This window comes from Pundamilia nyererei, unplaced genomic scaffold, assembly GCF_000239375.1.
Source record: "Pundamilia nyererei isolate P.nyererei 1_Seehausen unplaced genomic scaffold, PunNye1.0 scaffold00037, whole genome shotgun sequence".
In the NCBI taxonomy this organism is placed as follows: Eukaryota; Metazoa; Chordata; class Actinopteri; order Cichliformes; family Cichlidae; genus Pundamilia; species Pundamilia nyererei.
In genome coordinates this window covers 3,330,545-3,358,077 of record NW_005187438.1, presented here as the reverse complement: position 1 = coordinate 3,358,077, position 27,533 = coordinate 3,330,545, and the positions used below count along the sequence as shown (strand labels likewise).

Below are 27,533 nucleotides of genomic sequence, written 5' to 3'. Positions count from 1 at the left end.
GTTTTACCTTTCTCCAAATGAAAGGGTTAGGGTTGTGTTAGGGTTTACCAAGTATGATGACCTCAGATGTCATATGGCGCCACAGTACAGTATTAATGACAATTACACCATAATTTATTATTTTATTTACGTTTTTAAATAAAACAAATATTTACATCAATTTGAGCATCAGGAGAAAACATCTTATGATGAGAAAAATGTGTCGTTAACGTCTGATTATGGATAGCTAGTCAAGACTAGCAGGGATTTACAGGCTGCAGTTTGTAGTCACATGATTAATCCACTGTGGAGGAACTCTAGTAATTATTCCAGTGTTGAGTCAATGTTTAACCACCCACTCTATGCAATGTTTCTTAAGGGTTGTTCTTATACTTAAAGCTTGTATTGATTGTCCCATGTAGATGGGCTAGTTTTCAAAAAGCCAGGAGTAAAACCAGCAAATAGGAACGCCGCCTAGCCGGGTTTCGTGCCGCAGCTCCGCGAGTTTATACCGATCAGCCTGAGGAGCTCAGTGATGCAAACAACCAGCATACGGCATCAGTCAGGGTCCAGAGCACCTCAGACGATAACATTGCAAAGCCGTGTCAAACCAGTCGCCACACGTTTCTCACCTCTGCTTGGGAAAATCACCGTTGAAGCAGAGAGCTGAGTCAGATCCCACTGTGTTGCTAAATTCCTCACATAGCTTGTTAGTTTGGCCTCAGCTCACCAAAAAGCCACAGAAAGTTGCTTTTGGCCTTTTGGAATGAATCAGAGCTCACAAGGGATTCAAAGGAAGCAATTAGCTGTTTCTCCTCATGGAGGAAAACAACAATCAGAGTTAATTTCACCATTTTAATGTACAGTTCGCAACAATCTGACCTATTTAAAATCTAGAATGAGCACCCACATAAAAGTGAAATGTGAATAAACAAGCTCATAGTTCTCATTCCATATTTAATATTTGATCTTGTGCATTAGATTCTATCCCATAAAACGGAAATATATGAAATTTCTGGTATTCATGTGGAGCTCATATTGACAAGATTGAGAAGACTCGATCTAATATTGTTTCCATAAGATAAAAGGAGCTTGAAGCAGCAACACAAGTACCAGTAAATATGTTTTGGGAGATACTGAGTCCTAACCGGAGGGAGTGCAGCTGCAGTCAGCTGACTCCCCTCAGTGCTCTGTTTACAAGGCGGAAGCTGGTGCAGATCAGGCAAGTAAGGGTGCTCACCCAAGAGAGCAAAAAAAAAAAAAAAATCTGACAGTGCAGCATCTGACAGATCAGAGGGAAGACGAGGAAAGAGGCAAGAGTGGAGAGAGTGTAACACACAAGGGCGACGAAATGCTCCAGGAGCCGGCGAGGAAGGGCAAGGGAGGGGCGTTACCACAGTGAGCAGGTGAGAGTGACAGAGCAAAGGGAAGAAATGCAGAGTATGTAGAAGGAGAAAAAGCCAGCAGAATATATTTGCCAGTGTGTTCTGACAGCGACTGTGCTGTGTGGTGGAGGCGGAGGAAGGTGAGGGGACGAAATAATGGGGACAAACAACGAGACTCAGGAAGGTATTCAGGTCTAAGACGAACACCAAATGGGCAGCTGCGCTCTTTTCAATTCTTATTTTTGCACTTTGACTGACCGTGATGCCTCTGTTCAGCCTTCCTACAGCGAGATGTATTTTTAGCTTTTGCCGAAGTCTATCGTTGGTACCTCTTTATCTCTTTATTCTTACCTGTTTACTCTCTTTATTTCCTTTTTTCTCTCTCTGCTTCCATTTATCTAACCTGTGGACTGCAGTTTTCCAGGGATATCACTGCTCTGGTAAGAAGGGAAATCATACTAATCTTCTCATCTTCCACTTTCCTTCACCTCTTATGAAAGATCTCCCCTTGTCTTGAGATTGTGTTTGCAGTGGTAGGACAGGTAGAGCAGGGTGTTTTTCTCTTACCCTGATAAGTAGGTTAAGGGAAAGACGGGAAAGATGTGTTTAAAGGATAAACAAATGCCCTGAAATCGTCTGTCAACAGACCAATTTCCCTCTGTGCTTTCCACGGTGAGGAAATTGACTTCTCTTGGATTGAACGTAGTTTCAGAGGGAGGCACCCGGCAGCTGAGGTAGTGCTGTTACTGTTAATGCAGCTGTAATCTGACACCTCAGGTAGAGTGCAATCGATTAAAGTCCAACGCCACAACTCTCTCCCTTTCATTTTCTCAAGAACGTCTGTGCTGAAAGGATGTGGAAATACAGTCTGTTTAGTATGCAGCCAGGAGTTTTTTCCTGACGCCATCTGTGGCAAAACAAAGTGTTTTTCTTTAACTTTTTATCACGGAAAGTACCTCGGTGGCTTCAGTGACTGTAGAATTGTGAAGCCATGCTGACAGAAGTAACGTTAGCTGCCAACGGCAGACAGAGAAGACCCCCGTTCACCCTCTCCTCATGCCTCAGGGCACACTCTTCGGTACCAAAGGTGGGTAAGCCCCTGCCAGATTAATCCTCACTCAGACTCTGAGGGTTTATTCTGGATTTTCCAGCTTTCTTTCTCTACTTATTGCCCTCTCTGGCAGCCTCCTTTTCCCACTTGTGTTTCTGTTTTTACAGAGGAGTTTAGGCTGCAACATTTGTTTGCCGTCTCCTAGAAAAAGAATTGAGAAACTTTGAGCAGAGCTGTGTTTGATTTGAAGAAATGGCGTGCTATTCATTTAGTGGTATAGACGGGATCAATCCAGTTGTGCCATCTGTCACGTCCAGTTTGCTGTGGGTATGCAGCAGTGTTTGACTTTCTGATAATCTTGTCAGCTCATACAAAGACTCCTGTCAATAAATGACACTTGTGGATTACGAGCCCTTCTCCAGTTTTGTAACTTGAGCTACAATGTTTTTGTACTGCAGATGTAGTATTTCTATAGGAACATGCTATTGTGGCTGAAATGGCAGTGGAGGTGTAATATGAGATGTGGTTGTAAATGCATCTTTAGCAATACTGCTTGAGAAATGAGATGACAGGGCAAAAATAGATATCCCACTCTTTGTATTCTTGGATATTTTTGGAAATGCGTCTGCACCAGTTATATTTGTGTCAAGTGTTGTTGTGTCAACTCTACAGCACGTCCCACTCCATGCTTGTCCTTTAAGAGAGTTTAAAGTATCTGTTCTCTGGTTAGGTTGATCTCTTTGGATGTGATGGGATTGGTTTAGCTCTTAAACCTCTCTGCAACCAAAGTGATATAATTTCTTATAATCTCTTGCAGGCGTATTCCCAGGATGCATACCTCAAAGGAAATGAGGCATACAGCGGAAATGCCCAGAATATCCCTGAGCCCCCTCCCATATGTTACCCACGGATAGAAGTCAAGGCTGCAGGCATGGCTCAGTCATCAGAGCCTGTCACTGTCACTGAGACTCCCAGAGGACCAGTTCAAGGACCAGGGAGGCGAGGGGGCGCCACAGAGAAGAGCTATCGGGTGGAAATCCCTGTTCCTCCTTCTCCTCCCCAGCAGACGTCAAAGTCTCAGACAGTGGTGTGTGTCTGTAATGACAATGTGAGGACAGTGCCCCCTGATCAGATCGAGAGGGGGTCTCGGGTGGCTCGGGCTGGACCCAGCCACAGGACTGAGGAAAATCGGTATGGTCCTACAACAGATTCTGGCTCGACCCGACCAAGACCCCTTATTCCCTCAGTCCCTGGGAGCGCTCAGTTACAGTACCCCTCCTCACGCACCACAGAAATGCCAGTCTACCCCCCTTCCTCAACTTCTAGACCTGGAATCTATTCTGACACCTTATCTCCACCTGGACGGGCCTCGCAGGACACGTTCTCCACTGCCATCTCACCCAGCGCCAACCACTACTCACCCTCTCCCACAGCTCCCTCCACCTCCCCTCACCAGAACATTGACTGGAAAAACTACACCACCTATAAGGACTATATTGATGCCAAAAGACTGCACAGTTATGGCTGCCGCACCATCCAGGAACGCTTGGACACCTTGCGTGCAGCTTCCAGTTCTAGTTCTGTCTACACCCAGCAACGAACAACATCTCCTCCCGTTGCCAGTCAGAGAGGGGCACTGGAATCCCAGGTTAAACGCAGGAGTGCATCCAGTGACCGTGGGGTGGATACAGGTAGTCAAGGTGCTGCAGTGACAGCTCCTTTACGCAGCGCCTCCCAGGAGAGGCTAGGAGGCGGGGCAGAGAGGACGATAACAACTAGGAACTGGCCTCGTAGCGCTTCACAGGATGCTCTGCCTTTCTCAACCCCAACAGGAGTCACCAAACCTCGTGCTCGGTCTTGTGATTACCTGGGTCAGCATCCCGGAGAGCTAGGTGGGCGTCTCTCTGGAGACAGGTTGGGAGTGGAGGACAGGCTTCAGCTGGGTCAGGGAGAGGAAGCCAGGGCTAGCAGGCAGGGATCTGAGTTGAGGGCTTTACCTCATCTAAACAGGAGTCTCACTGGACAAGAGGAAGAAGGACAGGGATTTTCCAACTCGCCTCTAGCAGCTCCTGTGTTTACTAAAGGTACAACAGATTCTGCACTACCATCGAGGACAGATGGCATCATAATGAGGCCGTCACGTCTGCCTGTCAAAAATGCCATTTCAGACGCCTCACCTGCCTTACCTTCCACTAAACCCATGGACCCTCTAAAAGACCAAAGAGCTAACATCATGGGCAACCATATGGGCTACTCCTCCCCTCTGCACCTGCAGCTCAGGTCCAGGGCTGACAGTCTGAAAATAGAGAGCAGGTCAGAGGCGGGGCTAGCAGCCAGATCCTCCTCTTGCTCTGGTCCTTCGTCTAAACTGCCCACGCAGAGACAACTACAAAGTGCTGGCAGTGCTTCTACCAGTAATGGAGCTGTCACCCAAAAGCCAAAGGTCAAAGAAACCTCTAGTTCCACTAATTCTCTTGTATGGACTAACGGCAGTCTTGCAGAAGGTGTTGAAGGACCTGATGCTACCGTTGTGGTCCTCAGAAGGGACAAAAACTCTGGAACTGCTCATGTTCGCCCTCCGTCCTATGTAATAGCTGTTAACGACAACCAGAGAGGAGTGACTCATAAGTCACCACACTTAGTGAAGGCAGGCTCTGCAGATGCAGCGATGTGCTGGACGTCTAGTGACAGCTACAGGGAGATGCATCTGAGAAGGCTGGGAGACACACGGCAAAAGTCCGGATCCAACAACTTGGATGACTCTCTGGATTCAATCCCCTTCATAGGTAAGACCTCCTTATCTTTTTATGTTCTTTCTATAGCAACAAATTTGACACAAGAACAGTCTGTTTTGTTAAAGTACTGCTGGAATTCATTTTAAGCTTCAACTATCAGAAAGCTGCCATCAAATCATCAGGCACAATCTTGCTTTCATGTCTACTTATTAGGTAAAACTGTATTTCCTCATCCAGAACTTGGAAGCAGAAAATTCAGACTGCAGGTAATTTGAGGGTGGTTGTTGGCACCTGTTGGCACTACGCATAGAGTTTAGCATAGTATTAGTATAGACAGATCAAATGATCTTAGTGTGAGTTCACATCAGCTAATGATTTGGCTGATTTTACATAGAGTGAGCTATATAAGCTGCTTTACCGCTGCTGTGCATCTGCAAGCCACTTTGCTGCCCACCTCTTCAATTTATGCTGTGTCTAACTTAAATAATGTCTGTGGTCATTGATGCCTGCTCCTTTTTATACGAGGACCTTGCTGCTACTCTCCCGTCTTAGGTTTTCAACATATGAATGCATCAAGGAAAGATGGAAAGGTGAAAGACTAGAGCCATGCCACCAAATATAAATAACTGGGGATGCGAAGAACTGTCTTCTTTTGACTTAAGTGACTAAAATTAATTGTCATAAATGATCAAGTTCATTTTTAAATAAAAAGAGGTTTTACATAAAATAAATACTGACATGCTTCAGTGTTGAAATAATATATGTGTAAATACTGAGTCTAGATAAAAGGCTTTGTATCGAAAAGTTGAATGCTACTGTTAGCCATGCATGACAATGGGCATTAATCTTGCAGGACAGGCAGAACTTCACAGTAAAAATACAATCAGTAGTTTAACACACTCTTATAGATCAGTAGATGAAGACATATGACATATTTAATTCTCTGTAGGTAAAATGATCATGCAGTGATGGGCTGTTGAGTTCACACTCTGGTTTGCTCATAGCTATATTTCAGGGGTTCCTTGGGTTTTTATAAAATCTTTTTAAAAATCTATAATACCCAGTGATACCTTCTCATGCATGTTTTGGTTATGTTTGTAATTTATTAAATGTTAAAAAAAGAGTAATTAATTCATAATTAATTCACATGTAATTTCCATATTTAGCAGTTAGAAACCCAAGTTTAAAGTGATATCAAATGAAAAGTGAGAAACATATTTTCCTTCCACATGACACTCCCATCTCAAAATCCACAGTTTAAGGTGGTGAGAGTGATATTCTCCACTGTTGGTTGCCTGAGGACAAAAATGTAGACACGCCTTCAGTATCTTCCTGTTTAAAGGAAATAAAAATCACCATAACCAAAAACCATGGAAGCCAAATAATTATAATAAAAAATTAGTCTGAACTTCCTGTTTCAGTAGCATTTCATCAGAAAAATGCATTAAAAATCAACTTTAAGCTTGTCCGTTGTTGCCCCACTTTTGCTGCTACAATGAAATACATTGTGTCTAAATGTCATCATGGATATACTATTGCATAATCAGGTGGGGGAATTCCCTGCAAGGTTTGCTCAGTGTGAATAAGAATGAATCCAGTTAACCTGTGTTTTGGTGGTAAACTGCCTTTTAAAGGACACTGTTCAGTGTAGAAATTAAATTTTTTTTAAAGTTTTGCTGCTGTTAAGCAATGTTTGTGTTCAGCATTTTGAACTTGGGACAACGTGACACGGTACTGCCAGTAAGCATGACATATTCAGACAATCCTTCGGCATCCGAAAGGGCAGCACAGAAAAAGTACACAGGGTGCACACTATGCACACGTACGCACTCACCGAGCTGCTTTCCAAGTCAATAAACGCACACACACTCCCTGAAACATCTCATATTTCCACCAGTGTTGCACAGAGAAAGAAACCTAAGCGTATCGTCCTAATGGACTATGACATAGCGGAGAAATGAGAGCATTCCTGCAGCAATCTGCTTCAATTACATTTCATAGTAAGCTTCCAAACAATAAGTGGAACAACTGCTGTACATTATCTGCCTGCCAAAAGTTTATTTTATTTCATGTATTTCTTTTGCAGGGAACAGAATGTAACATACACTACTAGAAAAACATGCGATATGTCACGTCTGCTCATGTTTCTGATGATTCTTTTTTTTCTGTGTTTTTCCTCATGAACTGAAGCTGAGAGCTGCATTTACACGTTGAGGTGTTTATAGAATGACGTTATTGAGTAATGTTTGAAGCATCTTCTGTCTGTCCAAATCTCGTACAACTCTAGAGGCTGACAAGCTTGAACTCGACCTTGCATCCTCAGTTGTGTCTTCATTGATGACTCATTACCATCCAATGAGAGCAGCTCTTGTGTCTGTCTGGTGTCCTAGAACCTGCAGGGATTAATCACATCCTCTCCCAGCAGCACTTCACAGAGGCAGCCCTCACATCTCATGGTCTCGTTCACAGCATTTCGATCAAGATTAGATGGAGATCTTGGTGCTATAGCAGTAATGTGCCTTAAATCAGAACAATCTGGGGTTGTTTTTTTTATCATGTTATGAGACGGCAGTGTGATATTGCTTATACTCTCATGGCAGTCTGCTGTATATTAAGCAACAGCATGGAGTTAGTTTAGCTGAGAATAGAGGATGGAAAGAGGTTTAGCGTGGTTTTTACCCAAAGATAACAAAATCAACCAACAAGCTCATTAATTTACTGTTTACGTGTTATTTACTTGATGTGAAGCATCTGGAGCCTGCATGCTGGACTCTTTCTTCTTGCATTGATTTTCCCAGAGTCCCTCATGGATGAGTGCCAAAACATAAAAAATCCACATGTAATAACTTTGGACAAGATCTAGGTTAGTTGGATCCCCTCTGTTTAAATCTACAGAAACTGATGGCAGTGTGTAAATTCATTCTATCTTGCTATGAAAGTTGGAGGGTAGTTTGTTTATTTATCCCATTTCCTCTTACTTTAAATTACTCCAAGCAACAGCAGACTTGTCCCAGACTCCAGTGTATTTACTTGTTAGATCCACTTTGTGTTTGTGAATTCTGTACTTTGAAGTCCAAGCATTTATTTTGAAAATCAGAACTACAACATGTTTCCAAGATTCAGAGGAAGAAATGAGCCTCATTTAAAATACTAGCTTTATTGCTGACAAGTCAAAAAGTTGAGCTCAGTTTGCAGTCCTGTTACTTGATAACAACAGTGCTACCTACCATGGGAAGGTAGGGACCCCCCAGAAAAGAGCAATACTGCCTAATGTTTGGAGACCACAGCATGTGCAATGAACATGGCATCTTGTTGACTTGGAAGTCAGCTGTTGTCTTCAAAGCAACTTTGGTGCATCAACATGGCAATTAAACGGCAATAAGGTGGAGTCAGTCAGCTGTCAGTCAATTTGGGGTCAAGTTGGCGTTAACGTGCAATCTATTTGTGATCATTAGTGATTAGCTGTGAGAAATTGGTGAAAATCAAAAATTGTGTGCATGCAGAGAAATTTACATTAAACAGAAATGTATGTTGCTGTAAATTGATTGCTGTGTTGGCAATCTGTCTGCATCAATAAATTAGCTATTAGTAAGCCTGTGACAGTCTGTCTATGAGTGATTGCAGTCGGTCCGAGCTGTGCTGCAATTATTTGGAGACAGGTTGCCTCCCATCAGGCAACCTGTCCAATTGCTTTGCAGTCATTAGTGGTGACCCAATCGCTTGCCATCGGTGTGTGACAGCAGAAAAATTCGATGCAGTTACCAGGCAACCACCGATTTTTCCTAGTCACAAGGCGGTAGAGGCTTATTTGTACTTCAGTTGTGATTGAAGCATAATATGAATTACTGCAAACTGAAATACAGTAACAGGCTTTTTTCACTACAGTGGTTCTGACTGAATTGGAGTCACCATTTGCTTTTATGCAGTGTGCCTATATTCTCACGATTTTGGTAAATATATTGGAACAGATCTGGAAGGTTAATGAGTTTATGCTGTTATTTTCCACACGGAACACAAATAAAACCATATGAAAGTCATATCTGTAGAGATGTTTTATGAGAACTTTATTGTACCCACAGAAACGACGTACACTTGTATTTACTATATTGACCAGAAACAAAAAGACACCAAACATGTTGTCTAGATGTGGATAGGTGCATGTTCTCCTGCTTAAAGCCAAATCAGTCTTGATGTATGAAAGTGAAATAAATAAATTGTAATTGTACGTGTTAAAACTCGCTGGCTGCCACCATCTTCCCAGAAACAGAGTTAGAGGTATATAAACAAGTGATTAAAGCAAATGGGCATCTGGCTTGCTTGCAGAAATGAGGTTTGCAGTGTCATGGGAGATGTCTTTGCGGTTTGAGGAAAGAGAGGTTTCACAGCAGGAATCTGTACCCTACAATGAGCACATGTTTCACGTTAAATGGCACCACTGAAAGTAAACAGTTTGCAAGGAAATTGTGTCTTTTAGATCTTTTCGCTGTTGTTCTTTTTAGCTATTTGTCTTTTGTAGTCAGGGCACTTTTCAAGTTAAATAACAGCGACAGTTACGTTTCTGGAGATGAATTTGTAAGAATTTAAAAAAGGTATTCTTTCCTCGTGCCACGGTGACCTGACAAGTTTGAAGTCTCTGGTTGAACCATTTACTTGTGCTCTGCACTATTATAAAGAGAGCTTTCGGTAACAATATCCGCGGTGTGGTCTCGCCCTACTTTCTTCATCACCATATTCGCTGATAAGATTCATTTCTGCAACTACTTGTTCGCTGTACCGGTCTCCTAATTTGTTTTTAGGGTTTGCCGCTTTGCAGATATTGCATATCACTCGTTATGACACAGTCTCGCCTGTGATGATATAATGCAAGCTGACTGTACTGCATCTGTGTATTTAAAGGAAAGGGGTTGTAGCAGCTTATCTGGACTGAAGTGCTTATCAGCTGACTGACTGACTGACTGAGTCTCTGTCTGCATCATGTAGTCTTCTCTCCGTACATCTTATCGCTGCTTTTTATTGCGGTTTGCTGCAATGTTTATTCAAGTTGAGACAGCAGACATGACGTAGACCTTGGTTAATGTTGCTCTAATTTGCAGTATTATGGCTCCTATTGAGTTAAGTTGAATACATTTCAAAGATGTGGTATGATTAGCATCTCCAGCAGATTAACCGTGTTAGGAAAATACATATTTGGATCATGATTATGCCATGGTTGGAATTGTTGGTTTGTCACAGCTCTCTTCCCTTTAAGTGACAGCGTCAGCTTATCTGTACACTTTATGGCCGTGTACCATTAATGGTATTCACTTTCCTGTGGTTGTGCAACCTCTGTCATACACTGGAAGAGCCTCATGTTTTTGACTTGGAACAGTTTGAAACTGAATTGTGAACTTTTGAGGACTTAATGTAATTATTGATTTGTTGTCAGGTCTTCCTGAATCATCACCATGTCTGTCTTCTCTGAGCCTCGGGCTCAGGCTGCTTCATAACAATAAGTGGCCTGTGTCTGTACTCATAGATGTGCCTGCCATTTGTGACGAGCCTGATTGAGTCACAGTAGTTTATTAACTTCATGATGATTTTTGTCTTTGATGTTTTTTCTTATGCTGTATAAATTATTGACTTTTATTCATATTAGTTTCACAAATGTTCTTCTTTACTTCTTATCCTAATATAATAGTGATTTTAAAAAATCTTTTAAAATCTTATTATAAACTTAGTGAAAATCTATGATGAAGTTCCTAATTTAAATACAACTTTCACTGAATCTTTGCACAATTTATAAGAGATGGACTTCAGTGAACAACTAGAATTACTAAGGACTTCTTTGCAAGTTTGACTCTATGCAAAACTGGCCAGTGACCGTTTTGCATGCAGGTTCTGACCATCTGCTCTACCAGGTGAGCTACCAGGCTGCCTACAATACAAGCCCCATGCACAGGGTGCTAGTAGGAATCTGGTTACGACTGCTACGATACGTTTGCACATTTACTTTGGTTACATGCACACAGTTTTTCACGTTGTTTAAAGCCAATCCTAATTACAGTTCTGGATCAGGTGTTGTGCTACCTGTATAAAAGCCTCCTGTCAGCGGCACTCTTTGAGCTTACATTTTAAGAATTAAATGTGTAAAACTACAGAAATCTGTAACTTAATTATTTTGGTGTAGCATGAATTTAAATGGGGGGGGATCTTTATTAGTAGAAAAAGCTGTGAAACTTAGAAATGCAATTAAAAGTCCAACATTTATGCTCACATTTTACGTTTTCCAAAGCCAGCCTGGTCCTTATGTTAGACACTCTGTAGCCAAGCAACCAACCCGAGGGACCCACCCAGTGAAATAGTCAAATATATGAAAAGTTTAATATTTGGGTAAAAACTTAGTTAACATGTTGTAATTTTACTACAGTTTGTTTAAGAAATGTTTTAAAACCAGCCTGAGTGTTCATGTGATCCTTTTTTAAGTATGTTTAAGCTTTTAGCTGATATATTTTGACTATTATACTTCATGTTCAGGGGAGTGTTTTATGATTTTCTTGCCTTGCTGAACTCAGTTTCCTCTTTTCTGTCCTCAGATGAACCGTCCAGTCCGAGCATCGACCTGGAGAGTGCGCACATCCCCGCCTCAGCCGTGATATCTGGAACTCCCATCATCACCACCATCCCAGCCAGCCCCCCTTCTCCGTCCCCTCTCATTCGCCGCCAGCTGTCACATGACCAAGGTGTGTTTTCCATATCAAAGGGTTAGTCAGCTGCTGAATTTGGCACAGAAAGGGACAGTTTCAAATAATTATGTGACCCTCTTTTAATAGATTCTCTCCGTCTCACAATTATTGAGTCAGATTCTGGTTCTAAAACTGAGCGCTCCAAGTCGTACGATGAAGGCCTCGATAACTACCGGGAAGAAGGCAAAGGGTAAGATGCTCTCACAACAGTGCATGTAAAAACTTGTGAAAACAGCCACCATCAGTCTTGTATTTAAAAAAACAGGACAAACAAAGGCAGGTTTTAGTAGATTATTTACAGTGTAGTAGTAAAAACATGGCGCTGCACAAAAAGCGAAACATACCTCTGGGTTTAACTCCGATACGGGTCCATCAGCTGTGTGCAGAGTTTTAACAATTTACTGATCACTTGTAAGGTCACATTTCTGGAAAGCTTATTGGCAGTGGATGGATTTATGGGTACCTTATTCCTGTGACTGATCAATTTTGCTTTTACACTCTCAAGAAAGAGAGGGTGTTGTCTTTCCTAAGCAGTAAAGTCAGAGGTTGTTTTGGTTCTGTTTTACTCCAAAACCAAAGAGAACGAGCACATTTTGTTTGAACCAATCCCACTGAAGCAGGTTTTATTATTTGATGTAGTTTTAAACGCTTATTCTCACACACATCTCATACTTTCTGCTGCCCTCACATTTTTTTCCATTTCTGTCTAGGCGGTCCTTGATACCTGGTCTGAAAAGTCTTATGAAGGTAAGTTTTTTTTATGAGCTCACTGTCGGCTCTTTGTTTTATCAGCGTTTCCTGCTCAGATATTTATGCAACCTTTGTTTCAGACCCACATTATAAACGTCTCTCACCGTAATGTGAATATATTGTGGAAACTGGGAGAGCTGTGGGAGTTGCGTCATGCTGCTTTTGTAAATGATTCATTTAAAAGGAGTTTTTAATTTACTGTATATCACTGGTGCACTTTCGCCTCGTCTTGCACTTGAAAACCTTTCGGGCTTTCATGCGTTTGCATTGGTTTCGTCTCCGTTTCAGGCTGTGGACAGGTCATCGGATGATTCAGGGTCAAGGAGAGATTCCTCATCAGACGTCTTCTGTGACGCCACCAAGGAGGGATTGCTGCATTTTAAGCAGCTTCATACAGAAAAGGCCAAGGTGTGCACCGTCTCTGTTTAAAACCCACACAGTGCCACAGAAATCATGCCTCACACACTTTTATATCCATTGACCTGCTCGAAATTTGGTTTATTAACCATAACAGCTCCTTCTTGATGATATCTTATCTATATTTCCTCTGCTGTTTTTTTTACTTGCTTGAACAGTTTAGATTTTCTTGTCTCATATTGTCCACAACACCGTGATTATAAAGCAATAGTAGTGCTTTTAAGATTGGTTGAATTCCTGCTGTTTTGCTTTGTAAACTATTCTCTTCTTCATGACGTGTTTTATGTAGCGTGTCGGAGGCAGCATGCGGCCGTGGAAACAGATGTACGCCGTGTTGAGAGGAAACTACCTCTGCCTATACAAAGACAAAAAGGAGGGCCAAGCACACGCCAACTGCCAAGCAGTGGATGAGCCGCTGCCGATCAGCATCAAGTCCTGCCTGATTGACATCTCCTACAGCGACACGAAGCGGAAGAACGTCCTGAGGCTGACCACGTCGGACTGCGAGTACCTGTTCCAGGCTGAGGACCGGGAAGACATGCTGGCCTGGATCAGAGTCATACAGGAGAACAGCAACCTGGATGACGAGGTGCGAGTCTTGGGTTCAAACTGTTGGGACAGTCATTATACAAAAAGCAGTCACAAGACCCAAACTTTCATAAGCAGGCAAATTAAGTTAAAGTTAAGTTGTTTGAGTCCAAGTGCTGTGACTCTGCTCGTCTCCTCGGGAGAAAAAAAAAAAACACTGAAAGAATTTGAAAAATTTTGTTTTCAGATGTGATAAAGTCATAAAAACAGATACCAATATTATCATGTTCGTCACGGGTTGAATAAGCGGTTTGGCATTTTTAATTTTACGATTTTTACTGATATATTTGGCAGCTTGCAGCTCAGTAGTTCTCACTAAGAGTGTCCTCGGGGGCTTTCATGCACATTAGCTTTCATCTCCTTTGATTGAGCAAAGCTTTTAAAGCATGTAACCTTCTTGCAAGGCAAGTTTAGACATTTTCCTCAACCCATAGCTGTGTGATTAGCATCTGTTTATTTGTTGAAACTTTATGAAGTACAGTGCATGGGTTACAGGCTGACATATGCGAGTACACTGGGGTTTAAAAAGCAGATAAACAGGAATTTGATTCCTGTAAAAGACGGACAGAATTCATAATGTTTAGCACAGAAAACAGCTTCCAGATTCAGCGAGAACATGTGTTGTACAGCTCTAATCTAAACAAAGATTTACAACTTTCTTCTTAAACAGATGAGCTGTTGGAATATTTTTACTCAAGTTATCGAATTAAAATATTAATGGAAAATATCAAATTAGCGATCCATAAGCCACCCTCTTCTCTCACATACAGTGCTGCTCTAATTTTCCGCTCAGTTATTGATATTTTCTAATAATTAGGGGCTTTCTAAAAGCCACTGAGGCAGCGACGATCTTTGCTACATAAATGCAGAATTTCTGCATGGCGTTTCATCAAAACTCCCCACACCAGTTAGTTTTTCTTCAAATTTGTGTTTACTTGTTTCCTGAATTGTGCTCTTTCCGCGTTCTTTCGATTGTAAACATTCATGTGATTCTTGGTACTGTCGGCTGCTCCCTTATTTCCCAGGGGGTCGCCTCAGTGGATAGAGCCGCATATTTGATTTGGCACAGATTTTATTCTGGTTGCTCTTCGTGACGCAATCCTCCCATTTATCCGAGCTTGGGATCAGGACTAGGAGTACGCTAGCTTGTGACTCCATGGTGTTTATTATGGTGCTTATTCTAGTTCTAATTATTTGTTTTAAATATGTGGGATTTCAAAATAAATGCGCCAGTTAAGGATGACACAGTTACATTTCAGTTGCACAGGGACAATAAAATAGCTGAATTTGTGTGTTCATCTGCAGAGTTCTGTCAGCAGGACTCGTTGTGTTCATTTCTTTTTCTGGACTTCTGGGTAACATTTATGTGACTAAAACTGAATAAACTGAATCTCTTTGAGTTTTGGTTGGATGAAACTTTTTGGAATGTTTTGTGACATTTTGGAGATGAAATGAAGAACAAAGTAGGTGCATCTTCCCGTATTTGAAATATAAACTCTTTTGAGGACCTAACCAGCCAAATGTTTTGTTCTAACAGTCCTCCCTGTGACACCTGAGAGCTGCAGGTTATATAACGATCTGTCATAGTCTGTAAGGCCGGGCTGAAGGGCACAATTGCACCAGATTCCCGTAAACATTTGTTATCACGTCTCATATCACGCCCTGTCGTTTTTTCCGTCTTCCCTTTTTTTAGAATGCCGACTTTACTAGCCACGACCTCATCAGCAGGAAGATCAAAGAGTACAACACCTTGATGAGGTAAGGGTGACATGAAAGCAGGTGAGCGGGGAAGGGAGGTGTCTCATAGCTCATGGGAAAGCTCTGAAAGTTTCGTGTCCATGTCTCATGCAGCCCGACTGGCAGCAAGACGGAGCCGTCTCCCAGAACTTCACGCCAGTCGCTAAGGCAGACGCTGCTGGGAGGGAAAGGAGAGACCAAAGCAACAAGCCCACACTCACCCAAAGCTGAGCAGGAGAGGAAGAACATGCACAAAGGTATGAAAAGGAAGAACATTTTATATCTGATAAATAATAAAATTAATTACTAATGCTTCCTTCATTTGTTATGTAAAAGTAGTATATAAACATTTACTGGGGTGGCTGTGGCTCAGGAAGCAGAACAGGTCATCTACAAATCAGAAGGCTGGCAGTTTGATCACTGGTTTTCATTTTGAGTACACGGTGCCTCTGCTTTATGCAGCCTTTACATATTTAGATCAGGCAGCGTGACTATATGGTTAATGGTATCACTTCTGGAAGTAATAACTCATTGTTTTACAGTTAATGTTACTTTAATGCAAGTAAGTACACGTTCAATGAGCTGTGCCTCAAGTACAACACCCGTAGAGCTTGATTCGTGCCTGTTAAAGGTAATAAACTTGAAGATTGTTGCACCTTGTGCCAGAAACTGCTCAGCTTAGCAGTACAAAATGTATTAGAGTGGCAAGAAGACTGCAAGAAAACAGTCAGTATAGTTCTGTATTCATATCTGGAGCATCACAATAATCCTGACAGTCGAATCCATTCTGCGCTTAATAAATCCTGTATTTGACAGCATTTGGATCCAGATAAGAATAAAAGCAGAAGTGCTCAGGATTTACACACAGTAGCTAAACATCAATCATATAAAAGGAGTTATTGGATTTTACTACATATCCTTAACTTATCCTTCTCAGACATGTTGTAATTAGAAGCTACTATTCACGGTATCCTGTGTGTTGTCCTGTGTGTGCAGATGACACCAGCCCTCCCAAGGATAAAGGGACATGGCGAAAGGGCATCCCAGGACTGATGAGGAAACCTTTCGAGAAGAAGCCATCTCCTGGAGTCACGTTTGGAGTGAGACTGGACGACTGTCCTCCTGCACAGATCAACAAGGTTCGGGCTGGTTTTATTCAGTGCACAAACCCAATGTTCTGCTCTGGAATGGGCCTTTTAAAACACGGTCCTCATTCCTCTGTGTTCCAGTTTGTGCCTCTGATTGTGGAGGTTTGCTGTAAGCTGGTGGAAGAGAGGGGGCTGGAGTACACGGGCATTTACAGAGTTCCTGGAAACAATGCTGCGATCTCCAACATGCAGGAGGAGCTCAATAACAAGGGCATGAATGATATCGACATCCAAGACGATGTGAGTGTCCTTTCATTGATCTGCTGCTGCTTTAATTAAACTCTCCTTGAAGTGCGTTTCCCTAATGGCCTGAAGTATTTTTAAAAGCTGCAGACTGACAGGTCTCTTTTCTACATCTTTGTACTCTGGCCAGTGATGGGTAAATCTTTAAAATGTAATATCTATTTATTGCAGAAGCTGGGTAAGCTTGTATTTCTGGATCACAAACATTATGCAGCAGCAGTGGAAGCTGTAGAAAACCATCATACTTGTTTTCCCAAATGAGCCTTTTGCTAAATTAATTGTATTTTTGTACAGAAATGGAGGGACCTCAATGTGATCAGTAGTTTACTCAAGTCCTTCTTTCGGAAACTCCCCGAGCCCCTGTTCACCAATGGTAAGTTGATTCTTCTTGCCATCTAGTGGTTAAAAAGGAGAACTGTCATCTGTAAAAGTACTTTTACTTCTTTTTTTTTCGTCCTGCAGAGAGGTACACAGATTTTATAGAGGCCAACAGGATAGAGGACCCAGTGGAAAGACTCAAAGTGCTGAAGAGACTGGTGAGTAGAAGTAGTTTTGTAACATTTAACCTCATTAAAATTACACAAAATGCAAGAAACTAAGATGTCAGACATTCAATTTGTGTTTTGTGTAATTTCTCTTTTCCTTACAGCTTCACGAGTTACCGGCTCATCATTACGAGACCCTCAAGTTCCTCTCAGCTCACCTGAAAACTGTGGCTGACAACTCTGAGAAAAATAAGGTATTTGTTGTTGTTGTCATTGTTGCTTTTGTTGTTTACATATTTTTGTTCTTGTCTGTAGTGTAATTTATAGTCTTATTATACAATTATGTAGACCCCTCTGTTCTGAGTTACTCAGTTTGGAGACAAACAAAAAAATAATTTTTTTTTTTTTTTTAAATGTCAGATGGAACCGAGGAACCTGGCCATTGTGTTCGGCCCAACTCTGGTGCGCACCACCGAGGACAACATGACCCATATGGTGACGCACATGCCCGACCAGTACAAGATAGTGGAGACCCTCATTCAAAATGTGAGTTTCAGTGTTGGGTCACTGATTCAAACATGCACACAAATTTTTATTTTCTCACGTTTATTTCGTGTCTTGCAGTACGATTGGTTCTTCACTGAAGATGGAAATGGAGAGCCAGTGGTGGGTACAGATGTTACTACAATAACATTGTTTTCTTCTCTAAATACTAAAACAAAAAAGGCAGTTTTGGTGAAGTGAGTTGGCAAAAAAAATGTAGATGGCAAAGAGAAAAAACACTGAATCAGTTCGAAAGCATTGATCAGTTTTTACTCAGTGAAAACAAAAACATTGCGGTTCAAAAACATGATTGGTGTTACTACCCAGCTCTGTTAGGAAGAAGGGAAGTAACATAAAACCAGATGGACGTGGCTCAGCCACGGTATTTATTGCTTAGAGGTTTTCCAAAGGCGAAGAAAAGAGGCAGACTGCAAGGGAAAGGAGGGTTTGTGGGTGCTGCTAAATCATATAGAAAAGCAAAAAGTGGTAGGACAAAATTTTAGTGTTTTTTTTTTTTTTTTCTTCCACCACCAACAAATCGCTGGTGCCATTCTGTGGCTACTGAATATGATTTTCAGTTGCATCCTGCAGAATCTGCCCACCATGATTTTCCTAAAAGAAGCACTTTCATCTTTGTAATGCTTCGTTCTCCTATTGGTTGAAATGTGGAACCTCATCAGTGTGAAAGAAGTAACAGTACAACTGCAGCAATGCTTCCTACCCCAACTAAAACACTCTAGTAGTAACACCACTGTCCCTTGTGGTGTTTCTGAGTATTTCCCATGTGCTGTGTGCTACATGTGAGAAAGGACAGCTTTAGACTCCTGATGTTGTTCAGAGTACATGTTTGAAAATTGGTTTCAACTAACTTATGCAGCACCCAAGAAGTTAAGTATGTGTTCTTTCAAAGGATAGTTCACAGTTACAACAGCAAAGTTAATGGAAGAATGAGGTGCCCAACACCGAGCTGCATTCACTGAACATTGCTATGAAGTTGACCTGCTTTTTGATTGGACGTTGAATGAAGAAAATTAACAAACCAGCAAAAAACTGTTTTACCTTTTATGATGAAAGATACCCAAATCAAATCATTAACTTCTCCTTCCTCCTTTCAGACTGTGTCCCAGGAGGAGAGTGCAGTGGAGTCTCAGCCCCTCCCCAACATCGATCACCTGCTCACCAACATCGGCCGTACGGGCACATCGCAGGGTGAAGTATCAGGTAACACGCTGCATTTTGGCAGGCCAACTCTGTGGTGGGTTAACCTTTCTCTACCCTTTCACCGCTGAGCACTGTGGTCAAAGCTGGGAGGGACCGGTTGTGTTTAAGATTAGAAACAAATGTTGATGATGCTGCTTCTTCCCCAGGCCAAGCTTCCCCTTTTGCTCCTTTGGCTGTTGCCATTAGGAAGAATGGCTAACACTGAGTCCAAACAATGAATTCTCATTCTGGGACGTTACATAATGCCCTTTTGTCAGGTGTCTTTTGGCCCTGCTTTTGCAGTTCTGTAAACTTATTAGGTGTTAGGAATTAGGACATCGGTAAGGGTGGCAGTGTCAGAAATTACAAGCTAACAGCACGATTATTATGGTTGATTCGACTGTGGTTCGCATCCTGTTTTGAGCTTAGAAGACTTTTTATTACCTCAAACTGGGCTTTTGGGGGCCACATATTACATAACAAAAGTCTGAATTTTCATCTTAATTCTGACCATTTCAAGAACTTAACTTCTGTAAATGAAACCCCACGTAGCTCACCTGGTAAAAAAACATCTTTATTCCAATTTATTCCAAGTTTTGTGCACAGGGAAAAATCATGGATTGTCTTAATATTTATTCCTTGGTTAAGTTTACACCTCTTTAAAGATCCATTCGTTGATTCTATAACCCGGCGTGTTATGCACGCTACTGCGAAAGGACACCTTCTGCTGAGACACGCCAGCAGCTTTGACAAAACGGCATTATCTGACAGCCCCGATATGAGAACAGGCCGGTCCAAATCCCTGTGTGGGATTCAGTGGGCAATTTATTTGCATCCCCAAAAGGATGCAAAAAATTGCCTCCCTCCTTCATTTGCTTTAAAATCTATTCCTCCTTTTCGGTATATGCTAGCCTTTTAAGCAGTTCTTTTTAAACAACCTTCTGCCCTTTTTGGTACCCCCATTTCCCCCTCTTTTTCCTGCCTACTGTTGCACTAATACGGCATGTTCTTTGGCACGTCAGAACTAGATGTTTTTACAGTAAAAGGCGACCTCTGATTCCTCTGTCTCTAGTGAGGCTCTGTCGGGTGTCCTAACGGCTTTCCCAGCATTCACACATACTGATCTTGACACAGGCCAAGTGGGAGGAGTCTATCACACCATGATGTCACTGATGGACTCTATAATGTCTGTGATGGACAGCTGGAACTGTAGGAAGAAGGAGGATTGTTGCCCGCAGTGTAGCTGCCTAGTCTGCAGGAACCCGCAGCTCTATTAAGAAATGCCAAAGAGAGAGAAGAAAACAAAACAAACAAACAAACAAAAAAGTTAATCAAAGAAAGCTTGATGAAAAGGGGAAGTGAAGCGGCAACACGGTACTGTACGGTGTCCGGTTTTCTATCAGAGTATACCTAACACAGGCCGGTGCTACTGTCTGAAAGGCTCTCCGCTGTCTCTCCTCACTGTCTCGCAAGCTTGCCAACAGGAGAGATAGCATGGTACGGTTTCTACGTCACTGGTCAGTGTGCACCTGCATATTGTGCCTCCATCTGTATTGTAAGGGGTGTATAGGGGGGCTTGGCTATGTCACACAAACACAAATTTTAGCTAAGGGACGCTATGAGTGACAGATTGCAGAGCAGGTGAGGACTGATTATAGGTTTTCCTTGCTGACACACTCATTCTCATGTAGTGTCCTCTCTTCTCATATAGCTAGCCCCTCTGTGACCCCCCCGTCACCTTCATTTCTTTTTTTCTTTATTTGGTTTCTTCCATAGATGTTTTTTGTCATCACTGTGTCAATGTGTCTGAGACCTCATATCATCTCACATTGCTTCATTGGCAAATTTGGTATCAACCTGTTTTGACAGAAATGGATCGGTGACATTGATCTCCAGCTAGAAGCTTAAACCATATTTGTTATTTTAATACTGAAGTTTAATTTTAGGCTTTTTTTTTTTTTAAATAAGGTTGACAGTTACAAAAAAACATGGCTAGGAAAAGGGCTGTCACATCATTAGATTGTCACTGTACAAATATTTGTGCTAAAAAGCTTCATGACAACATTATTGCAATATCTGGAAAATCAGAAAAAGAAAATTCAGATCATTCAAATTATTTGCAACTTTGTTTATTATGTGTTTATCTCCTTTCTTGCAAACGAATCTTAGTCAGAAAAAAGAAGCTATGACGACGTGTCTCCAAAATCTCTATATACTGTGGTTTTATCATAGACTGTATGTAAAAGATGGAAGCAACCGCTTCTGTTGACTTTTAAGGTTCTGTGTAAAACATGAGCTGGGAATTTAGACTTTCACCTTAAACTTGACATGACGAGAGGTTTGGATCTCACTGAGGAACTGAAAATACTGCCCATTCATAAAATAGTGACCAGTCAGTCAAAATGAAGCCAGACTCTATTGTCCATTTTACGCTACATGAAATCATAATTTACTGTATGAACATCAGCTGAACACTGACTTTTTAAAGAAGCAATTTCAGTCTGTGCTTGCTATTTTAAAATTACAGGTAATAGAAGCCCTTTTGGTGGCTCTTGCATTTTTTATATACAGTCTATGGGTTGTAGCTAGCTAGCAGTTACTGTGTCATCAGGAGGCAATCAACATTAATGTGCAGTGCTCCTAGCTGATATTCTAGCATGTGAATGATATGAACTGGGTCATCTACAGTAACAAATTACATGCTTTTTGGACAGTTTCACCTCTTCATGGCTTTGAAAATGATAGTAAACTCAAGTGTTTCTTAACCTAAAGAAACTTTTTAAAACCTAGTTGGATGATCTGAAAAGTAGCACAAACCACAGAGATTAAGATACGTGAGAGGTTGACACTTGCAGTGACAATTACAACAGAAGCATTTGTTCATAATTCTTACAGTGCAGCCCAAGAAATTGTTGAAAGTATCAGGAGAAATCCTCATGTGTGGCCACTACCAATTTTTTTTCTATCAGAAAATGCTACCACAGGACCACGGTTTCATTCCTGGATAACAAATCAATCACCATCCTCGTGTTGCATGGCACGTCATCTGCCCCGCTGCTGTTCGTTGCAAAAGTTGCACTCAGAATCACCAAGATGAGCTTTGATGGAAATAGCCGTCAGCATCTTCTGTGGGTTTTCTGACACCCTCTGGTCTACACTTAATTAGGAAACAATGTCATGTCACATGTCATGTCACATGTCACACATACAGACGTGGACCTGAGTGTAACGCTGAGCTCATCTGTCCCCGTGTGCAGCATGGCCTGTTGTCCGCTTGTGTTTGCTCTCACCTCTCATCGGTCTCGTCTGGTGTTTTTCATCATGCTTCTTCTCATCAACATGGTTCTTTCTCCTCCTTTGTTTCCTGTCACACTCATTTCCACACGTTTAACCCCCTCTGTGTGCTCACCTGTGTTGTTAAATCATCTAACGTGTCTCTCTTTTTCTCTTTTACCTACAGATTCCCCAACTAGTGACTCGGCTAAATCAAAGGTGAGTGTGTGTCTCCAGTGTCTGATGGTGTGAGATGAGAGGAGGTAGGAAGAGAACAGATGATATAAACTTACTGCTGAAGGCATTTTCACCTAATTTAATTTATAGCAGCATCTTGTTTACTTGTTCTGATTTTCTGCCTTATTCCCGAACAGTGAAAAGGACTAATTTTTGGTACTCACAACACTACTAGAATACATATAAGAAATTAAACAGCAACATCTGCAATGTTCTCATTAAGAGACAGATGTGGTTCTGGACTTTGTTTTATGGTTCAAAGACAGCCTGTCAAAAAATAAGGAACGTTAAAAAGATAATTTGGTGTTAAATACCAGAGGATCAGAAAGAAAGATTGTAAACACAAAACTTAAAAAAATGACTGACCACAAAATTTGTTTGGTGTTTGGAAACATGCACGATTGCTGTCACAGGGTGCAGGGATTTTGTACTTCAAGACACCCACAGACCTCACTGTGAACAGTTTTCACTCATCTGTTGCTACACACTGGGCCTCATTCACAAAAATTAAAAGATCACGTGGTCCCTGTCCTCCACCTGCTTCTTTCATTTTCTTCTAGTTGTGGTTCAAAGGGCTCCGTTATCTGTTATTGTTATTTGTTATTGCAGCCCAGCTCTCTCAGTTTACCCGAGGAGGAGGTGTGCCGCTTCCGGCTTTCATTCACCAAAGTCTTCCTTTTTTGCATTTTGCAAGTGTTCCGTTTTACTGCAACTTCATTGATTTCTCAGTAGTTTCTGGGAAAATCTTTGTCCTGGTGAATAACAAAAAAGTTCACTATGAATCTGATGGTAATTCAGAATATTTGTCTGGACATACAAGTGATTGAGGCCCATTGTGTATTCTCAGTGCTGTGACCACACATTATTTGACCCTCACATCCACAGTGAAAACGAAACAATTTCCATGGTTAGATGGTCAGTGAGTTGGAGCTATAAAGGCTGCTGTGCATCAAGTCTTTCATGAAGTCCTTCTCGGGGACACCCTGGATTAAAAACTTGTGGCTGAGGAACTTGGGAGTGTTCAACAGCTTGTTAGGATGTAGGAGGGAAAAAAAGGCAGATGCTTTCCATCATTGCACTGCTGTTCTCTTCAGCTTCAGCCGCGCTTCAGTTCATGCTGTGCTGCTGCTTCTGCTTCTGCTTTAAAGCCAGCATGAATCAGTACTGTGCTCCCTGTTTATGATGCTGCTAATGTCCCTCTTTCTGTCTACTTGTTTGTCTGGTGCTTCATGGGAACAGGTGGAGTACAGACTTGAGGAAGGGGGTTGGGGTTAAAAGTTTCTGTGTCGTCTTTTGTGTTTCTTAGATTCAGCAGTGCTCATTTTGTTCTTCTTGTGCTCTCTCTTTCTGTTCCCCTCTCCTCTGTGCAGGGTTCCTCAGGGAAGGATCAGTGCAGCAGAGACCTCCTGGTCTCCTCCATCTTTGCTGTAGCCAGCCGCAAAAGAAAGAAGTCAAGGGAGAAGCCGCAGCCTAGCAGCTCAGACGATGATCTGGATTCTGTATTCCTCAAGAAGGAAATCCTTGGCCAGAAGCCAAACCAGCAGACCGAGGCACAGGGCGAGACTCGTCCCAGCCCTAACACCAAACCCAGCACGAAGCAGCAAGCACGGACAGAAGAGAGGAAGGAGAACGGGAGGACAGTGGAGCTCACACCTAAAGCTAAGAGAGAGCACCGAAACTCTTTATTCCTGAGGGAGAAGATTACCCCCAGACGCTCCTCGCCTTCACCTTTACCTTCCCCAAAGATTTCCAACTCTCCCAACATCAGCTACCAAACAGCTCCTCAGGGAAAATCCTCATTGTCAGACCCTCCGTCCCAGCTTGATGAAAACACCTCAGACCTTGGGACCATGAGCTCTGGAGCATCAGTGCCACGATCCAGACCGAAAAAGTGGATTGCGGGAGTGTCCCCTGACCTGCCAGCAGGAGCCGCTCTGGGAGCAGGTGCGGGGGCGTCCGCTGGCGCAGAGGTGAGCTCTATCACCTCTGACTACTCCACCACCTCCTCTATCACGTTCCTGACTGGAGCGGAATCAAGCGCGCTGAGTCCAGAGCTGCAGGGTGGTGAGGAGGCAGATGATGAGCGCAGTGAGCTCATCAGCGAGGGACGACCGATGGAGACAGACAGCGAGAGCGACTTTCCAGTTTTTGCTCCAGGCGGCGGCAGCAGCCAGTCCACACCCTGCCCAGCGCAAAGTCAAGAAAAGGCAGAGGCCAAAGGGGGCAGTGCTATCGAAGGGGGCACCTCACCAAAACTGGAAGCACGGCGGCTCTTCCCAACACACCGCATGATCGAGTGCGATACCCTCTCAAGAAGGTGGTCCCTGAAACAGAAAACAGACAGTGAATCATCAGTCGAAGGGGCTGCTGGCAGCGGGGAGCGAAGCGAGGGCAGGGCGGAGTCTTCCAGCCGGTTGTCTCGAGTCCTGGAGGTGATGAAAAAGGGCCGATCCACGAGCAGCCTCAGCTCTTCTTCGCGCAGTGAGTCGGAGCGATCTGAACCAGCCTGGCACCTTAAGATCACAGAGAGGCTCAAGTTTAGACTACGAACGTCCGCTGATGACATGTTTACTCAGAAGAACCGATCTCCTGACGGTCGCAGTAAGAAAAAGAACATCCGACGGAGGCACACCATGGGCGGGCAGAGAGACTTCGCAGAGCTGGCAATCATCAACGACTGGCGGGAGCAGGGTGGGGTGGACCAGGCGGCTGAACTCTCAGCTCTAGACCCCCTGAGGCCTAGATGCTCCTCTCAGGACTTATCCGTCCGAGACTGGATTGCGAGGGAGCAAAGCAGAGGCTCCGAGCCAAGCGTCGAGGTTGCGCCCAAAGCGGTGCCTGAGGATGATCACGCAGAAGTGCATGAAGAAAGACCTCCCGAAAGACCTCCACCTCCACCGCCTTCGGATTCCCCTGGGGCTCAGCCTCCAGCCGGGGAGCACATTAACGGCAGAGGGCTGCAAAGCAAAAACAAAGGCTCCTTAGGGGACGACGCTCACCCACACAAACTCTCTGGGGCGCAAGTTGTCCGCTCACGGTTCTACCAGTATCTGTGAAACGGAAAACAAAAAACAAAACCGGGATGAATGTGTACGTGTATGAATGTGGGTATTTTAGCTGAGGTTACTGCACAATATTTTTTCTACAAAGTATACTTTATGTATCTACTGTACATACTTATTATGATTGTTACTGGAATTCGACTGAAGAGACGTCTAACACAGACTTTTCTCCTGTAAGATCGAACCCAACGAGTGCAAGAATCTGACTTTAATAGGACACGATGACAAATATAAGGGTCAACTCGAGTATTACTGAGGAAAGCAGGTGCAAGAGTTTTTTTTAATAAGGAATCATGACTCAGTTCTTCCTCTTTGGAGCGGTATGAAGAATGTATTACACTTTTTGGACTAACATGAGTTGCTTGTGACAATAATGTCTTTTTCAAAACGGCATGTCTGTGTTTTTCTTGGCTGTACTTGAAGTACGTGGAAGTAACTGAGGGCTGCTTTCTGAGCTGAGTGCTGTGGGAAGTTTATTTTTTTCTTTTTATGTTTCTTGTCGTTTTATTTTGTATTTTCACAGCACACTCACAACAGCCAGATATTAGCTTGAGGAACTGGGGGATTATTATAGTTTTATGAAATAAGAGACTGAGAAAACAGTAATAAAAGCTGATACTACAGTATGTAATGCTTGGTACAGTAGTTTTGTGAAGGTATAGTCCAAAAAGTGAGTTTTTACATACGAAAAAAAAGTGCCTCTTTTATTTGTTTTGTTTTTAAACTGTTTTTATGGATGGATGGAAACACAAGGAGGGTTGTTTTTTTTCTTTTAACCTCACAGGCATTCCAGATTTTATCCTGTTTTTAGTTAAACTCACAGCAGCATCGGAGCAACATCGGATTTTTATCGCGGTAATGTTTCATTATAGTTTTATTTCAGTTTTCCACCCCCCCGGGTTTTGCAGTAAAAATTGAACGGGTGCTTTAAAAAGCTGGGAGAAAAAAGAATATGTTTGAAACTGCATGAGACAATGTTTGCTGAAGAGTGAACATCTCGCCCGTGTTTACAGAAAAACATGGGCGCAACACCACCTCCTCCCCTCAACAAACACTGGAAATAAATAACCTTTATTTAGACCCTCGTCTCTTTGGCGTCATTGTTGTTATTCTCAGAAAACATCTGGGAAGAATAATAGACCAGATTTTTTTTTGTCCAAACAAATATATTTATTACAATAAATCGCATATGTTTTTATCAAAGCATTGTGTTGCTCTTCAGATTTGTATGCTTGCATCACGTTGAAATATTACAACAGCCTGATTTAAATCACAACAATCATGACAGCTGTTGTAATGCAACACCAGCTTCAAAGCTCAGGAATATACAATGATCTCTTGGCTTACTTTCCTGCTTTAAACAGATGGGGTGAAACTGACAGGGATCGTAGACAAATGTTTCTTAATTTTGATGCCTTCAGGATATAAAATTCTGCCTCATTCCAAGAAGTTGAAATAGAAATCTGAGATCAGTTCATGTGCTGCAAACAATATGAAGCATAAATAGTTGCAGAAATAAACAAATTACAAATAACTGACACAAAAAACTTACTGCTCTTGTAATTTACAGCCAAAGTTTGTAGATTTTCCTGTTTTATAACAAAAGTCATAATTAGGGTGGCAAACCAGAGGTTCGGGGTCCAGAAGCAGCCCACAGAAAGAAAGGCTTTGGAAAACGTGAAGGAGGGTTTTACAACTTTTCCTACTGATGAAGACCTCATCATTGGCCACTCATACTAAACAAAAGTAATTTAGTAAAGAGAAAAGTTCCTGTTTTTCCACCAACTTTTTCCTGTAGTTTAATAAATTGATTCAAAATATTAAATGTCAAAGAGCCATGCTGACAGATTGCTTTCATTAACTACAGTAACTTTTCTTAAAAATGCAGAAAACCTGAGACGTATGCTGAAATTCAGTTAAATAATTAGCAATATGAATTATTATCATATTAAAGATTGTATCTTTTAAAAATAGGAAT

General features: G+C 42.2%; 1 protein-coding gene across 6 annotated transcripts in view; it reads left to right on the top strand.

Moving 5' to 3' along the window:
- Positions 1-26,737, top strand: part of arhgap21a (Rho GTPase activating protein 21a) — a 100,771-nt gene extending 74,034 nt beyond the window's left edge. For 3 of the 6 annotated variants that reach the window (XM_013910176.1, XM_013910175.1, XM_013910173.1), the window contains 19 exons: positions 1,781-1,804; positions 3,233-5,201; positions 11,723-11,869; positions 11,960-12,062; positions 12,583-12,619; positions 12,911-13,030; positions 13,329-13,628; positions 15,321-15,385; positions 15,479-15,621; positions 16,361-16,503; positions 16,594-16,752; positions 17,050-17,128; positions 17,218-17,291; positions 17,405-17,494; positions 17,661-17,786; positions 17,865-17,906; positions 18,899-19,004; positions 22,444-22,475; positions 23,864-26,737. In XM_013910176.1, the coding sequence (XP_013765630.1) occupies positions 1,781-1,804; positions 3,233-5,201; positions 11,723-11,869; positions 11,960-12,062; positions 12,583-12,619; positions 12,911-13,030; positions 13,329-13,628; positions 15,321-15,385; positions 15,479-15,621; positions 16,361-16,503; positions 16,594-16,752; positions 17,050-17,128; positions 17,218-17,291; positions 17,405-17,494; positions 17,661-17,786; positions 17,865-17,906; positions 18,899-19,004; positions 22,444-22,475; positions 23,864-25,549 (5,445 nt within the window). In that variant the 3' untranslated portion in view covers positions 25,550-26,737. Of the gene's footprint in view, positions 1-1,780; positions 1,805-2,006; positions 2,452-3,232; positions 5,202-11,722; positions 11,870-11,959; positions 12,063-12,582; positions 12,620-12,910; positions 13,031-13,328; positions 13,629-15,320; positions 15,386-15,478; positions 15,622-16,360; positions 16,504-16,593; positions 16,753-17,049; positions 17,129-17,217; positions 17,292-17,404; positions 17,495-17,660; positions 17,787-17,864; positions 17,907-18,898; positions 19,005-22,443; positions 22,476-23,863 lie in introns of those variants that run through there. The other 3 variants (XM_005730453.1, XM_013910177.1, XM_013910174.1) reach the window with 3 other exon arrangements.
- The last annotated feature ends 796 nt before the right edge of the window (positions 26,738-27,533 follow it).